The sequence below is a fragment of the Telmatherina bonti genome (genome assembly GCF_933228915.1).
Source record: "Telmatherina bonti genome assembly, chromosome: 5".
In the NCBI taxonomy this organism is placed as follows: Eukaryota; Metazoa; Chordata; class Actinopteri; order Atheriniformes; family Telmatherinidae; genus Telmatherina; species Telmatherina bonti.
The window spans coordinates 6,778,741-6,796,941 of record NC_136623.1 but is presented as its reverse complement, the minus strand read 5'-3'; the positions used below and the strand labels follow the sequence as shown (position 1 = coordinate 6,796,941).

At 39.8% G+C, this 18,201-nt stretch overlaps 1 protein-coding gene across 1 annotated transcript; it reads left to right on the top strand.

Annotated features, from left to right (window-relative positions):
* Nucleotides 1-480: 480 nt before the first annotated feature.
* LOC306755849 (lysosomal thioesterase PPT2-A-like) lies at nucleotides 481-17,702 on the top strand (the record flags this gene model as incomplete). Its single annotated transcript, XM_079240405.1, has 8 exons — nucleotides 481-609; nucleotides 4,191-4,344; nucleotides 8,708-8,803; nucleotides 8,879-8,986; nucleotides 9,077-9,160; nucleotides 9,247-9,331; nucleotides 9,523-9,577; nucleotides 17,559-17,702. 8 exons carry the CDS (start codon nucleotides 481-483, stop codon nucleotides 17,700-17,702), a joined length of 855 nt encoding a protein of 284 aa, XP_079096531.1.
* Nucleotides 17,703-18,201: the final 499 nt, after the last annotated feature.

Sequence of the window (18,201 nt, the reverse complement as noted above, 5' to 3'; positions counted from 1 at the left end):
TGCAGGGACCATGAATCTGGAGTTGGCCTGTGTGGGTCTATATGTGTGTGTGCGTGTGTGTACATACATGTATGTGTATATACGTGTGCATTTATCTCTTTTTTTTTTCTGTTTAAGAACATGTTTGCGCTTGTTCTTAAACAAGTGCAGACTCTGTTGCTCAGAGGCACTTCGGCTGCTTGCACGTGGGTGTAGACTGACAGCTTACAGGGTGATAAGTGGCAGGAAGAACAGTTTTATCAATTTCTGATGCATCTGTGTTGTTTGGCCTGATTACTTGTGTGTAAAATCCTCCGGCGGTTTGAAACACCACCCAGACAGGCAAAAGAAAACAGAAACCGTGGTGAGATGAGGAAGCTGGCGCGTGCGTGGCTTATAAGAACACACATACAGCACACAGTGTGTCTGAGCCATCAGCGCGAGACACACCTGATCGCTTCGTTCTCCCTCCGGTCCAGACCAACCTGAGACCCGGTGCAGATGAAGACCCTGCTGCTGCTCCTGCTGCTGGCTGCAAGCTGCGTGCACACGTACAAGCCTGTCATCATCGTGCACGGCATTTTTGATGGACCCAAAGAGTTCACTAAGCTGTCTGAGTTCATTACCAAGGTAGGAGATGAAACAGGCCTGAAGCAGCTCGTCACATGAGGAGGCAAAGGTTCAGAGTAAAACTGTTAAAAAGTCTTTAATCTGCCTTTAAAGCTGATTTCATCTGTCAGGATCCGTGTTATGAGCTGCAATTCTTCCACATCTTTGTCCTTTAAATAAAGAAACTGTTTGCTTTTCCAGTTAGTTCAACTTAATGTCCCACTACTAACAAACACGTTGTGCTGAAAAGATGCAGGGAATGACTGAAGATACGAGACTTTTCCATGTTTCTGTTAGAAGAAAAAACGTTTGGTTCATTTATTGAGAGTATTTTTGCATTTTTCTTTTCTGCAAGTGAAATGAGACTACGGAAACATATTAGGACCACTGAAGAAAAAAAAAATTCTGTGAAAAAAGTCAGAATTCTGGCTTTAATCTCAGAGTTTTAACTACAAGTTAAGACTAAAAGTTTAACACCTATGTTTTCAGTAGCTGTACTCCCATTCCATTCTTTCATAAAATGAAAGCAACATTTGTCAGTCTTGCCAAAAAACTGACGTGATATGCAGGTGTATAGCGTGTAAGCCTCAGTTCAGGATTGTCAGAACTGCTGCTTGTGCAAGGTGCATGGCTACTCAGAATTCTGAGAAAAAAGTCAGAATTCTGAGATTAAATTCAGAATTCTGAGATTAAATTCACAAAAATATATATTTTTTTATTCAGTGGCACTAATACTCTTCCGTATGAGACATTTGTCTGTAATAAACATAAAATCGTAGACAATTCAACAATAAATTAAACAAAATGGACAAAAACAAACAAATGTTACATTTTTTGTTTGTATCGTGCAGAAAAAAGTCGTCCAAACTCTTTACGGATCTTTTTACTAAACAGAAACAAATGCAGGACCAGAATCAGTGCCATTTCCATAGTTTCCATCAGCTTCTGCTCAGAGAGAATAAAGAAACCTGCATCCATTGAGACTGAGAAGAATCCAGTAGATGTTTGTGTCTGACGTGGACTGAAGGCAGGTTAGTCAAACACCCCGACGAAGCTGCGCTGCCTGACATGGTCCCGCTGAAATATCGTGTCTTCCATCTTTCATGATGGACTCTGACCGTCGCCCACACCATCGCTGGATTCTGCAGCTTTTTCTGACAACAGGATGGAGGATCGTTTGTGTTTATTCCAGTCAGAGTCGCGGGAAGCTGGAGTCTTTCCCAGCAGCTGGCAGGCGGGAGGCAGCCACACCTGCACACAAGTTTATTTGCCTTGATTAAATTCTGTTTGTTATCTGGGGGTTGTGAAGGGTTCTGATTGGTCAGCAGGAGGACGGGATGTTTTTACGTCCTACGGAAGGAAACAACGACAACTCCTGCTTCTTTTCTTTTCGCCTGTAACATGGAAGACTACGTCATGTCCCTCAGCTGAGGAGGAGAAATAAAAAGTCTCCGAAGCTTGCTCAGGAACAACATGCGCGGAACAACTGGAATCACGTTAAAGTGGAATGAACGTAAGCAGGTTTAAAGCCAGAATAAACCTCCGTACTTCAGATTTACGTTTAATCCAGAATAATTATTTTAAATCTGAATTAGATGTTGATAGACTCATTAAGTTTTTATTCGTAATTATGTTTATTAAGTCTTTTTTTTTTTTTTTTTTTTTTAAAAATCTTTTTAGATGAGATTTGATTTTTATTCTGAGTTAAAGACGAATTAAAGCGCTCATGTGACCAGTCACGTTTCCATGAAACATGTCACAGGCCTGGACTAATGGAAAATGTGGAGTATTTGTTCTGGGAGAGTGTCTGTGTGTTTATTATGAGGGAAAATGCTTGTTTTATAGTTAATTTTTTGCTCAGGCTGAGCTAATCGCGTAAGTGGTATTTATGCTGGTATTTATACGGTCTACATGTTTTATAGTCTTTGTTCTGACGGCCTTTGTGTGGAATTAAGGTTTGGCTAACATGGCCTAGTCAAGTGTTCTGGCCGACACTCTAGGTTAAGAACGGAGATAAATACGTCCTTACAGACCATGGTAGTCAGATATCTCCCCTACTGAGGGATGATAGCTAACAAGTTCCAGTCAGTAAAATCAGCAGGAAGTGAAGACAACAGGAAGAAACTGCTTCTGTGTCCCTAATCTTTGGAATTACGTTGGCTGACATGGACGAAGATGGAGAAGTTGGTGTATCCTGACAAAGGTGAATGAGACAAACATGACACGTCTTGCTGCCACTCCGCCTCTCTGGGTGGGTCCGCGTGGTCCCATGTCTGGGTTGGCTGATTGTCTCGGATGTGCTTGCAGTTTTAGCTCATTTTGCAGTTTTTGTAATTGCACAAATTGTCCTTTTCATGGAAATTTCATGCAAATTTCCTCATTTGCATGATCACACTCATGGTTCGTTGCCTGTTTCTAGCTGCCGTATGCATGATCGTACTGTTGTGTTCTGCCGGTTTAACCACCAGCAGCCACAGTCTTGTTTTCGTACTTGTTGCTGGTTTTATTAATATTTTTTCTAGTTTGTCTTTTGTTAAGTGCTCCCAGTGATTGTCTGCTTTGTTTTCTTACAGAGGTTGAAGTTTCTTTACAGGTGTAGCAGCTGGTTCTCTGCTTTCTCTCTTCTGGTTGTAATTGTTGTCTTCTGACGTTTCGTTGTCTCCTTTTTGCTTCTCTTTGCTCATTTCCTTCCATATTACGACCCCTGTGGAGTCTAGGGGTTTAAAAAGGGATGGTAACATAAAACAGAACAAGTAACTAAAGTTCACCAATAAATGTATTTACAAATAGGCAAATTTACCAAAACAATAAGGGATATCTCAAAACTTCCCAATACGGAAGAGATAACTTTCTTAATACAATAACACAAACCCAAACAGCTCTGTAATCACAGACAAAAATACTAAAAGTTCTGTAACTCTACAGCAAGTCAAAAAGTCCCAGAAGGCAAAACCTCAGCAAAACCCACAAACAGTACAACAGTGGCAAACTGTGTCACACTCAAACACAGCTGCCCTGAATGAGGCTGATGATGTCCCTTAAATAGGAGAGTGGCGGAGGAGGTAGCCAATGAGCCTTGGCCCTGAAAAGTCCTCCACCAATCCTAAAGCACCAAGGGTAGAGGCTGAGATGCGGAAGGCTGGCCAATCCAAGTCTTGTGCGGGTGTTGGGACATCTTCCTCCACATTCCAGCAAGTTTGGGCCGTAACAGTCCATCACACTCGCTTTCCTTTGTTTTCCCTCATCAGGTCCAGCCTGAACATGTATAACAGCCATGACCAGATTACAGAACAGTACCGAGCTCCCCTCTGATCGGTTCAGCACAACAAGACAATCTCCCAGCTTGCTGTGATGCTGGATAAACAGAAAAAATACAATTAAATGTCAAATATTGGTGTTTTCTTCCTGTCCTACCTTGTTCTGACATGTGGTTGGATGCCATTACTGAGAAACGGCAGATTTTCAATGAAGTGGAAACTGAGACGGTATAGATTTCTGTTCCCACGGCGTTCTCAGTTCCTCAGAGCAAGTGGCTGTGAACACCTGACACCAAGATGAAAACACAAACACCTCGCCTTCTCTTTGTCTGAATCTCCATCCAGGTGCATCCAGGGACCGAAGTGACGACGATCAGTCGGTTTGATTACAAGGCCAGCGTGAAGCCAATGTGGCAGCAGGTCATCGGCTTCAGCAAGGACATTGAGGAAATCATGCGCAGGCACCCAGATGGAGTCCATCTTCTGTGTTTTTCACAAGGTTGAATCCTGTTTAAACATATCAGCTGAGTGTTGGCCAAACTTACCAAGTATAAGCCGAAATCAAGTCACTGAAATCAAGCCAAAGTCGTCAGTGCCTCAAATGAAAGGCTAGATGGCCACTATGAGTAAAAGGGAATCTGATTCTAGCCAAACAGAAGGAAGGGCCATGGGGGGCTCCACTCTCAGTTATACTGTCCCATATAACTGTTATACATTGGTTTAATGTTAATGAATAAATATTTAATGAAAAGTATCTTTAGATGCTTACTACAGGATAGTTTTTGACCAAAAAGGCATGAAAATCTGCATAAAGAAATAATCCAATTGCAGAAAACAAGTTTTCTCAAACTCCCTGACCTTAGTTATTGAAATACGCATAAAGCAGCTGAGTATGAATAAATGTGGTTAAATGTTCACTTACAAACACACCTGCACAAGCAGAGTTGCTTTTTCATGTCACAGTTTCTGCACGCTAGTGCTTTATTGGTTTTATATATCACCAGATGCGGAAAACTGCAAATTCATACAACAATTCTCAGAGCCTACTGAGTTACCGGTGTTTGGTTTGAAACTCATACAGTCAATGTACAAGGTCAAAATGAGCATGGTGTGTTTTAATGAGCTTATATAGGAAATATAGCTGCTGAAACTTCTGGTCTTCAGAAGAGAGACTTTATTTTGCTCCCATTGTGGGAACAAACTGGGAAACAACATGAGCTTAAGCATCTTTCCAACATGACTGTTTTCTGTTCTTCGTGGTCCTGGTCTGTTCCAATATGGTCCAGGTCTGTTCCAACATAGTCCAGGCATGTTCCAACATGGTCCAGGTCTGCTCCAACATGGTCCTGGTCTGTTCCAACATAGTCAAGGTCTGTTCCAACATGGTCCTGGTCTGCTCCAATATGCTCCTGGTCTGTTCCAACATGGTCCAGGTCTGTTCCAACATGGTCCTGGTCTGCTCCAATATGCTCCAGGCATGTTCCAACATGGTCCTGGTATGCTCCAATATCCTCCAGGCATGTTCCAACATGGTCCTGGTCTGCTCCAATATGCTCCTGGTCTGTTCCAACATGGTCCAGGTCTGTTCCAACATGCTCCAGGTCTGTTCCAACATGGTCCTGGTCTGCTCCAATATGCTCCTGGTCTGTTCCAACATGGTCCAGGTCTGTTCCAACATGCTCAAGGTCTGTTCCAACATGGTCCTGGTCTGCTCCAATATGCTCCTGGTCTGTTCCAACATGGTCCAGGTCTGTTCCAACATGCTCCAGGTCTGTTCCAACATGCTCCAGGTCTGTTCCAACATGGTCCAGGTCTGCTCCAACATGGTCCTGGTCTGTTCCAACATAGTCCAGGTCTGTTCCAACATGGTCCTGGTCTGCTCCAATATGCTCCAGGCATGTTCCAACATGGTCCTGGTATGCTCCAATATGCTCCTGGTCTGTTCCAACATGGTCCAGGTCTGTTCCAACATGCTCCAGGTCTGTTCCAACATGGTCCTGGTCTGCTCCAATATGCTCCTGGTCTGTTCCAACATGGTCCAGGTCTGTTCCAACATGCTCAAGGTCTGTTCCAACATGGTCCTGGTCTGCTCCAATATGCTCCTGGTCTGTTCCAACATGGTCCAGGTCTGTTCCAACATGCTCCAGGTCTGTTCCAACATGGTCCAGGTCTGTACCAACATGCTCCAGGTCTGTTCCAACATAGTCCAGGCATGTTCCAACATGGTCCTGGTCTGCTCCAATATGGTCCAGGTCTGTTCCAACATGGTCCAGGCATGGTCCAACATGGTCCTGGTCTGTTCCAACACAGTCCAGGTCTGTTCCAACATAGTCCTGGTCTGCTCCAATATGGTCCAGGCCTGTTCCAACATAGTCCAGGCATGTTCCAACATGGTCCAGGTCTGCTCCAATATGATCCACGTCTGTTCCAACATGGTCCTGGTCTGTTCCAACATAGTCCAGGCCTGTTCCAACATGGTCCTGGTCTGCTCCAATATGGTCCAGGTCTGTTCCAACATGGTCCTGGTCTGTTCCAACATGGTCCAGGTCTGTTCCAACATGGTCCTGGTCTGTTCCAACATAGTCCAGGCATGTTCCAATATGGTCCTGGTCTGCTCCAATATGGTCCAGGTCTGTTCCAACATGGTCCAGGTCTGTTCCAACATGGTCCAGGCATGTTCCAACATGGTCCTGATCTGTTCCAACATAGTCCAGGCATGTTCCAACATGGTCCTGGTCTGCTCCAATATGGTCCAGGTCTGTTCCAACATGGTCCTAGTCTGTTCCAACATGGTTCGGGGGGGTTCCAACATGGTCCTGGTCTGTTCCAACATAGTCCTGGCATGTTCCAACATGGTCCTGGTCTGCTCCAATATGGTCCAGGTTTGTTCCAACATGGTCCTGGTCTGTTCCAACATAGTCCAGGCATGTTCCAACATGGTCCAGGTCTGTTCCACATGGTCCAGGTCTGTTCCAATATGGTCCTGGTCTGCTCCAATATGATCCAAGTCTGTTCCAACATGGTCCAGGTCTGTTCCAACATGGTCCAGGCATGTTCAAACATGGTCGAAGGGCTGTTCCAACATAGCTCAGTTCTGGTTCAACATGGTCCAGGTCTGTTCCAACATAGCTCAGTTGTGGTTCAACATGGTCCAGGTCTGTTCCAACATGGTCCTGGTCTGTTCCAACATGGTCCAGGTCTGTTCCAACATGGTCCTGGTCTGTTCCAACATGGTCCAGGTCTGTTCCAACATGGTCCAGGTCTGTTCCAACATGGTCCTGGTCTGCTCCAATATGGTCCAGGTCTGTTCCAACATAGTCCAGGCATGTTCCAACATGGTCCTGGTCTGCTCCAAAATGATCCAGGTCTGTTCCAACATGGTCCAGGTCTGTTCCAACATGGTCTTGGTCTGTTCCAACATGGTTCAGGTCTGTTCCAACATGGTCCTGGTCTGTTCCAACATGGTCCAGGCATGTTCCAACATGGTCCAGGTCTGTTCCAACATGGTCCAGGTCTGTTCCAACATAGCTCAGTTCTGGTTCAACATGGTCCTGGTCTGTTCCAACATGGTCCTGGTCTGTTCCAACATGGTCCAGGTCTGTTCCAACATGGTCCTGGTCTGTTCCAACATGGTCCAGGTCTGTTCCAACATAGTTCAGGTCTGTTCCAACATGGTCCTGGTCTGTTCCAACATGGTCCAGGTCTGTTCCAATATGGTTCAGGTCTGTTCCAACATGGTCCTGGTTTGATCCAACATGGTCCAGGTCTGTTCCAACATGGTTCAGGTCTGTTCCAACATGGTCCTGGTTTGTTCCAACATGGTCCAGGTCTGTTCCAACATGGTCCAGGTCTGTTCCAACATGGCCCAGGTCTGTTCCAACATGGTCCAGGTCTGTTCCAACATGGTCCAGGTCTGTTCCAATATGGTTCAGGTCTGTTCCAACATGGTCCAGGTCTGTTCCAACATGGTCCAGGTCTGTTCCAACATGGTTCAGGTCTGTTCCACATGGTCCAGGTCTGTTCCAACATGGTCCAGGTCTGTTCCAACATGGTTCAGGTCTGTTCCAACATGGTCCAGGTCTGTTCCAGCATGGTCCAGGTCCTGCTGCAAACATGGTCCAGGTCTGTTCCAACATGGTTCAGGTCTGTTCCAACATGGTCCAGGTCTGTTCCAACATGGTCCAGGTCTGTTCCAACATGGTCCAGGTCTGTTCCAACATGGTCCAGGTCTGTTCCAACATGGTTCAGGTCTGTTCCACATGGTCCAGGTCTGTTCCAACATGGTCCAGGTCTGTTCCACATGGTCCAGGTCTGTTCCAACATGGTCCAGGTCTGTTCCAACATGGTCCTGGTCTGGCTTAGCATGGTCCAGGTCTGTTCCAACATGGTCCAGGTCTGTTCCACATGGTCCAGGTCTGTTCCAACATGGTTCAGGTCTGTTCCAACATGGTCTAAGTTGCAACTCAATGTGACAAACAGTGAAAAAAAATCTAAAAATCAACAGTGTAGCTTAAAACAAGAACATTTGTAAATAACAGAAGGATCTAAACATGTCATGATGAATTTCGTATCTAATTCGAAGGTGAACTAATTTGTTTCTTTCACAAACTGTTTCACTTTCATCCTAATCACATTTTCTGAGTTTGTAAAAATTCCTCAAATTGAAACCATTTTCGTCAATTAAATGCAGTCTATAAAGACATGATTCGTTTTTAAGCAACAAGTTAGCATGTTTATGTTAGTGAAACCAACCAGTCATATTTTACAGTGTAGACCGCAGCAACGTTACACCACATTTTTTTAAAAAAGCACATTTTATTGTGAATTTCTCATGTAATTTCTTTTATCCGTGTTTTCTAAAGGTGGGTTAATTTGCAGAGGAGTTCTCTCCACCATGCCGGATCTCAACGTGCACACTTTCATTGCACTGTCGTCGCCCCTGGCTGGACAGTACGGAGGTCAGTAAGCTTCATGTGAAATGTGAAGAGAATATCTGAATAGTACAACTGAGAAAGTGGGATCTCCCTTCACAGTAACAAGCTACCTGAAGTGTCTGTTTCCAAAATGTGTGAAGAAGACGGTACATCTTATCTGCTACAACAAATTTGGACAGAAATGTTCTGTATGCAACTACTGGAACGGTAAGAACAGAAGTCTTTATCTGTGTGGAGCCTCTTGATGGCATCCCATCCAGCCTGAAGACACTTCACAACTTCATGTTTTCTCTGCAGACCCTCACTTTAGATCCAGCTACCTGAAGTACAACAACTTTCTCCCCCTGCTTAATGGCGAGACACCTTCCAGTAAAATGACAGGTAATAAAATTACTTGCGTCATCTTTGTTCTTAACATTAGAATGAATATTATTTCTGTAAAAAATGGACATTCTGCACCTTCCCAGCATGGAGGGAGAACTTCCTGCGCATCAAGAGGCTGGTGCTGATTGGAGGACCGGACGATGGCGTCATCACTCCATGGCAGTCCAGGTTTGTTGGTTTTTCCTCTCAGTTGCGCCACAGACTACTTAAAAAAGTTACCATTAAAGTCTGGCAGTTTTAAAGAGAGAGTTAAGAAAACAAAGTAGGACTGCATCCAGACTTTTCCTCAGTTCTACATGTTGCAAAGTTTCAGCGGGGCAGACTTTGCCACTGAACTGCCTCTCCTCTTTTCTGCACAGCCATTTTGGATTCTACAACAGCACTGAAGATGTTGTAGAAATGAAGAAGCAGAAGGTAAAAAGCGAACCAAAAACCAGTTTTATTCACCTTCATGAAGGAGTTGGAGATGCTTCCAGAAAGCTGTTTCTGATTAGCTTCTCAGGGATCCTCAATCCAAGCCTGGCCAGCAGACTGGAGCGCTCTATACATTCCGTACAGAGCGACTCAGTCTGGAGTCCCTCCCCTTAACGGAGATTCGTATCGGTCTTAAACAAACCAGACACTCTGATTGGTTGATGCGAGGAGCCTAGCATAGCAGGAGTTTGTTTCCTTCAGTTGTAGTTTCTGACTTATGATTAGGTTAAAAAAGCAACAGCGAGTTGCCAATAACGCCATCTAGCAACAACGACTCAGGTCATTTATGTCTTCTGTACTGCACACCATGTTTATTTTCTTCTATTGCGTTCGCTCTACTGAACACTTCCGGACGCGGTAGGCTGCCGCTTTACTGACGTCTCATCTCCATTGTCCTGATCAGTGCTTTAAGTGTGCCGGTACGCAGCGGTACGCAGTACCAGCTTTATAAAATTCTATCCCTTTGCATACCGGGAGTATTTTTTTCAGCGTATAGTGCCCACCCAGCAATCAGTATACCCTCCTACGACTTCACCACGTATTCCAGCTTATATTTGTTGATTTTAATAAAAAGTCGCCTCAAAAGAAATCTACTGTTAAGACCGGTTTAGACGCACAACGCATTTGCTGTAGCCCACAACGTCACGCCTCACGTCACGTTGTTCTCTCGCTTCTGTGTTCACATTGAAGTGGACGTGATTTGAATGAGAGGAAAGATGGAGAAAAGAAAAAACCTGTTGTGGCTGTAATGTTAGCCTGGCTCCAAAAGGGCTTGAGGACACGAACTGGAGCAGAGTTTAGTGATGACAGTAGTACTACTAACAGTCATTTACTACAGTAGTACTACTAACTGTCATTTACTACAGTAGTACTACTAACAGTCATTTACTACAGTAGTACTACTAACAGTCATTTACTACAGTAGTACTACTAACAGTCATTTACTACAGTAGTACTACTAACAGTCATTTACTACAGTAGTACTACTAACTGTCATTTACTACAGTAGTACTACTAACAGTCATTTACTACAGTAGTACTACTAACAGTCATTTACTACAGTAGTACTACTAACAGTCATTTACTACAGTAGTACTACTAACAGTCATTTACTACAGTAGTACTACTAACAGGCATTTACTACAGTAGTACTACTAACAGTCATTTACTACAGTAGTACTACTAACAGTCATTTACTACAGTAGTACTACTAACAGTCATTTACTACAGTAGTACTACTAACAGTCATATACTACAGTAGTACTACTAACAGTCATTTACTACAGTAGTACTACTAACAGGCATTTACTACAGTAGTACTACTAACAGTCATTTACTACAGTAGTACTACTAACAGTCATTTACTACAGTAGTACTACTAACAGTCATATACTACAGTAGTACTACTAACAGTCATTTACTACAGTAGTACTACTAACAGTCATTTACTACAGTAGTACTACTAACAGTCATTTACTACAGTAGTACTACTAACAGTCATTTACTACAGTAGTACTACTAACAGGCATTTACTACAGTAGTACTACTAACAGTCATTTACTACAGTAGTACTACTAACAGTCATTTACTACAGTAGTACTACTAACAGTCATTTACTACAGTAGTACTACTAACAGTCATTTACTACAGTAGTACTACTAACAGTCATGTACTACAGTAGTACTACTAACAGTCATTTACTACAGTAGTACTACTAGCAGTCATTTACTACAGTAGTACTACTAACAGTCATATACTACAGTAGTACTACTAACAGTCATTTACTACAGTAGTACTACTAACAGTCATTTACTACAGTAGTACTACTAACAGTCATTTACTACAGTAGTACTACTAACAGTCATATACTACAGTAGTACTACTAACAGTCATATACTACAGTAGTACTACTAACAGTCATTTACTACAGTAGTACTACTAACAGTCATTTACTACAGTAGTACTACTAACAGTCATATACTACAGTAGTACTACTAACAGTCATTTACTACAGTAGTACTACTAACAGTCATATACTACAGTAGTACTACTAACAGTCATTTACTACAGTAGTACTACTAACAGTCATGTACTACAGTAGTACTACTAACAGTCATTTACTACAGTAGTGCTACTAACAGACATTTACTAAAGTCGTACTACTAACTGTCATTTACTACAGTAGTACTGCTAACAGTCATTTACTACAGTAGTACTACTAACAGTCATTTACTACAGTAGTACTACTAACAGTCATTTACTACAGTAGTACTACTAACAGTCATTTACTACAGTAGTACTACTAACAGTCATTTACTACAGTAGTACTACTAACAGTCATTTACTACAGTAGTACTACTAACAGTCATTTACTACAGTAGTACTACTAACAGGCATTTACTACAGTAGTACTACTAACAGTCATTTACTACAGTAGTACTACTAACAGTCATTTACTACAGTAGTACTACTAACAGTCATATACTACAGTAGTACTACTAACAGTCATTTACTACAGTAGTACTACTAACAGTCATTTACTACAGTAGTACTACTAACAGTCATGTACTACAGTAGTACTACTAACAGTCATTTACTACAGTAGTACTACTAACAGTCATTTACTACAGTAGTACTACTAACAGTCATATACTACAGTAGTACTACTTAACAGTCATTTACTACAGTAGTACTACTAACAGTCGTTTACTACAGTAGTACTACTAACAGTCATTTACTACAGTAGTACTACTAACAGTCATTTACTACAGTAGTACTACTAACAGTCATGTACTACAGTAGTACTACTAACAGTCATGTACTACAGTAGTACTACTAACAGTCATTTACTACAGTAGTACTACTAGCAGTCATTTACTACAGTAGTACTACTAACAGTCATATACTACAGTAGTACTACTAACAGTCATTTACTACAGTAGTACTACTAACAGTCATTTACTACAGTAGTACTACTAACAGTCATTTACTACAGTAGTACTACTAACAGTCATATACTACAGTAGTACTACTAACAGTCATATACTACAGTAGTACTACTAACAGTCATTTACTACAGTAGTACTACTAACAGTCATTTACTACAGTAGTACTACTAACAGTCATATACTACAGTAGTACTACTAACAGTCATTTACTACAGTAGTACTACTAACAGTCATATACTACAGTAGTACTACTAACAGTCATTTACTACAGTAGTGCTACTAACAGACATTTACTAAAGTCGTACTACTAACTGTCATTTACTACAGTAGTACTACTAACAGTCATATACTACAGTAGTACTACTAACAGTCATTTACTACAGTAGTACTACTAACAGTCATTTACTACAGTAGTACTACTTAACAGTCATTTACTACAGTAGTACTACTAACAGTCATTTACTACAGTAGTACTACTAACAGTCATTTACTACAGTAGTACTACTAACAGTCATTTACTACAGTAGTACTACTAACAGTCATTTACTACAGTAGTACTACTAACAGTCATTTACTACAGTAGTACTACTAACAGTCATTTACTACAGTAGTACTACTAACAGGCATTTACTACAGTAGTACTACTAACAGTCATTTACTACAGTAGTACTACTAACAGTCATTTACTACAGTAGTACTACTAACAGTCATATACTACAGTAGTACTACTAACAGTCATTTACTACAGTAGTACTACTAACAGTCATTTACTACAGTAGTACTACTAACAGTCATGTACTACAGTAGTACTACTAACAGTCATGTACTACAGTAGTACTACTAACAGTCATTTACTACAGTAGTACTACTAACAGTCATATACTACAGTAGTACTACTAACAGTCATTTACTACAGTAGTACTACTAACAGTCATTTACTACAGTAGTACTACTAACAGTCATGTACTACAGTAGTACTACTAACAGTCATTTACTACAGTAGTACTACTAACAGTCATTTACTACAGTAGTACTACTAACAGTCATGTACTACAGTAGTACTACTAACAGTCATGTACTACAGTAGTACTACTAACAGTCATTTACTACAGTAGTACTACTAGCAGTCATTTACTACAGTAGTACTACTAACAGTCATATACTACAGTAGTACTACTAACAGTCATTTACTACAGTAGTACTACTAACAGTCATTTACTACAGTAGTACTACTAACAGTCATTTACTACAGTAGTACTACTAACAGTCATATACTACAGTAGTACTACTAACAGTCATATACTACAGTAGTACTACTAACAGTCATTTACTACAGTAGTACTACTAACAGTCATTTACTACAGTAGTACTACTAACAGTCATATACTACAGTAGTACTACTAACAGTCATTTACTACAGTAGTACTACTAACAGTCATATACTACAGTAGTACTACTAACAGTCATTTACTACAGTAGTACTACTAACAGTCATGTACTACAGTAGTACTACTAACAGTCATTTACTACAGTAGTACTACTAACAGTCATTTACTACAGTAGTACTACTAACAGTCATTTACTACAGTAGTACTACTAACAGTCATTTACTACAGTAGTACTACTAACAGTCATATACTACAGTAGTACTACTAACAGTCATTTACTACAGTAGTACTACTAACAGTCATATACTACAGTAGTACTACTAACAGTCATTTACTACAGTAGTACTACTAACAGTCATATACTACAGTAGTACTACTAACAGTCATTTACTACAGTAGTACTACTAACAGTCATATACTACAGTAGTACTACTAACAGTCATTTACTACAGTAGTACTACTAACAGTCATATACTACAGTAGTACTACTAACAGTCATTTACTACAGTAGTACTACTAACAGTCATTTACTACAGTAGTACTACTAACAGTCATTTACTACAGTAGTACTACTAACAGTCATTTACTACAGTAGTACTACTAACAGTCATATACTACAGTAGTACTACTAACAGTCATTTACTACAGTAGTACTACTAACAGTCATATACTACAGTAGTACTTACTAACAGTCATTTACTACAGTAGTACTACTAACAGTCATTTACTACAGTAGTACTACTAACAGTCATTTACTACAGTAGTACTACTAACAGTCATATACTACAGTAGTACTACTAACAGTCATTTACTACAGTAGTACTACTAACAGTCATATACTACAGTAGTACTACTAACAGTCATTTACTACAGTAGTACTACTAACAGTCATTTACTACAGTAGTACTACTAACAGTCATTTACTACAGTAGTACTACTAACAGTCATATACTACAGTAGTACTACTAACAGTCATTTACTACAGTAGTACTACTAACAGTCATTTACTACAGTAGTACTACTAACAGGCATTTACTACAGTAGTACTACTAACAGTCATTTACTACAGTAGTACTACTAACAGTCATTTACTACAGTAGTACTACTAACAGGCATTTACTACAGTAGTACTACTAACAGGCATTTACTACAGTAGTACTACTAACAGTCATTTACTACAGTAGTACTACTAACAGGCATTTACTACAGTAGTACTACTAACAGGCATTTACTACAGTAGTACTACTAACAGGCATTTACTACAGTAGTACTACTAACAGTCATTTACTACAGTAGTACTACTAACAGTCATTTACTACAGTAGTACTACTAACAGTCATTTACTACAGTAGTACTACTAACAGTCATTTACTACAGTAGTACTACTAACAGTCATGTACTACAGTAGTACTACTAACAGTCATATACTACAGTAGTACTACTAACAGTCATTTACTACAGTAGTACTACTAACAGTCATTTACTACAGTAGTACGACTAACAGTCATTTACTACAGTAGTACTACTAACAGTCATTTACTACAGTAGTACTACTAACAGTCATATACTACAGTAGTACTACTAACAGTCATTTACTACAGTAGTACTACTAACAGTCATTTACTACAGTAGTACTACTAACAGTCATTTACTACAGTAGTACTACTAACAGTCATTTACTACAGTAGTACTACTAACAGTCATGTACTACAGTAGTACTACTAACAGTCATTTACTACAGTAGTACTACTAACAGTCATTTACTACAGTAGTACTACTAACAGTCATATACTACAGTAGTACTACTAACAGTCATTTACTACAGTAGTACTACTAACAGTCATTTACTACAGTAGTACTACTAACAGTCATTTACTACAGTAGTACTACTAACAGTCATTTACTACAGTAGTACTACTAACAGTCATTTACTACAGTAGTACTACTACTAACAGTAATTTACTACAGTAGTACTACTAACAGTCATATACTACAGTAGTACTACTAACAGTCATTTACTACAGTAGTACTACTAACAGTCATTTACTACAGTAGTACTACTAACAGTCATTTACTACAGTAGTACTACTAACAGTCATTTACTACAGTAGTACTACTAACAGTCATTTACTACAGTAGTACTACTAACAGGCATTTACTACAGTAGTACTACTAACAGTCATTTACTACAGTAGTACTACTACTAACAGTAATTTACTACAGTAGTACTACTAACAGTCATATACTACAGTAGTACTACCAACAGTCATTTACTACAGTAGTACTACTAACAGTCATTTACTACAGTAGTACTACTAACAGTCATTTACTACAGTAGTACTACTAACAGGCATTTACTACAGTAGTACTACTAACAGTCATTTACTACAGTAGTACTACTAACAGTCATTTACTACAGTAGTACTACTAACAGTCATTTACTACAGTAGTACTACTAACAGTCATTTACTACAGTAGTACTACTAACAGTCATTTACTACAGTAGTACTACTAACAGTCATTTACTACAGTAGTACTACTAACAGTTATTTACTACAGTAGTACTACTAACAGTCATTTACTACAGTAGTACTACTAACAGTCATTTACTACAGTAGTACTACTAACAGTCATTTACTACAGTAGTACTACTAACAGGCATTTACTACAGTAGTACTACTAACAGTCATTTACTACAGTAGTACTACTAACAGTTATTTACTACAGTAGTACTACTAACAGTCATTTATTTCTAGATTAAAGATAGTATTACTGATGCTGGGAAAAACATATTTCACAGAGGAAAAGTGTAATAGTACTACACTGTTAAACTAGTCTGGTAATAAGCTAGAGAAGTCTAAATGTAGAACTTTTAATGTTTTCAACCCTTTCATGCAGAGTGACCCTGTAGTGGGAAACTATTTACAAGCTTTTTTCTTGCATATTCATGAATGTGGAGGATATTTTTGTAAATAAACTACTTCAGTGGATGTTAGTGAGTCATCCAATACGTTTCCACTCACTGGAGAATAAATAACTATATGATATAATTGAACATGATGTAATTAGCAACTTTGCCTTTGAGATAAATAGGAAAAGAAAACAATCCAGCAATATTTTATAGAAGATTTACTTTATATAATCATGATTTTATGTTATTCTATAACTATTTTCTAGTGTACATTAAAATAAATCATAAAAAATTCTAATTCCCTAGATCCTTTGAGGCGATTGAATCCCCAGACTCTATGCTGGTACAGTGAGAGAATCTGGCTTGCCAGGCTACCTCGGTCCTGCAGGTTTTAGGTGTTTTCCTGCTACAACAGACCTGACTCAGATGAAATGAACCTCGAGTAGCTTTATGTCACGTTCTGCACACGTCTGTTAATTAACCACCGATCAGAGTCAGGTGTGTTGCAGCAGGGAAACATCTAAAACCTGCAGCATTGAGGATCTCTTGCTTAATGTTTTTGATATGAATGAAAAAAACAGGAAAACGTTTGTTTCCCATTTTCACTTTTTGCCCTCCAGAGTTTTTATTTTCAGTCTCCACATTTTCCTCTTTTCTTTTCCTGTTCTACGAAGTTCTACATGGACGACTCGTTTGGGTTGAAGACGCTGGATGCGCGAGGCAACATCTCGGTGTGTGTTCACGCCGGAGTGAAGCACACTGAGTGGCACTCAAACTTCACAGTGTTCAGGAGTTGCATGGAGAAGTGGCTCACATGAAGACAGCTCGCAAAAAACCCCACGTTGATATGAACTGTTGTAGCTGCACATTTATTCAAGTGAAATTCACTGTCTTTGCTTTGAAGCGGTGTTTTTCAACCACTGTGTTGTGAGAGATTATCCAATTTCACCTAATTGTTTAAAAAGCAGCTCTGTGTTCATCTAAACAGGCCCACGTTTCTCAGTAGAATGAAATATAATAAAATGTTCTTTTCTTGAGTTTATCTGATTTCTAGTCAAGGCACTTTGAAAAGATGGGCTTTATATTTTTTTTTTTTTTTTTTTTTTTTTTTTTTTTTTTAACATTATTGGTTTGTGGTGTAGCTTATGCTATTTTTCAGAGGAAAAAAGTGTGCCCTTATTCATAAATTATTTAAAAACGCTGGTTTAAAGGTCCACTGTGACAAATTCAGTGACACCTAGTGGTGATTTTGAAGACTACAGTCACGCCTATTTCTCCAAGACCGTTGTTTTTAAAACAATGTTTTATGAAAAAATG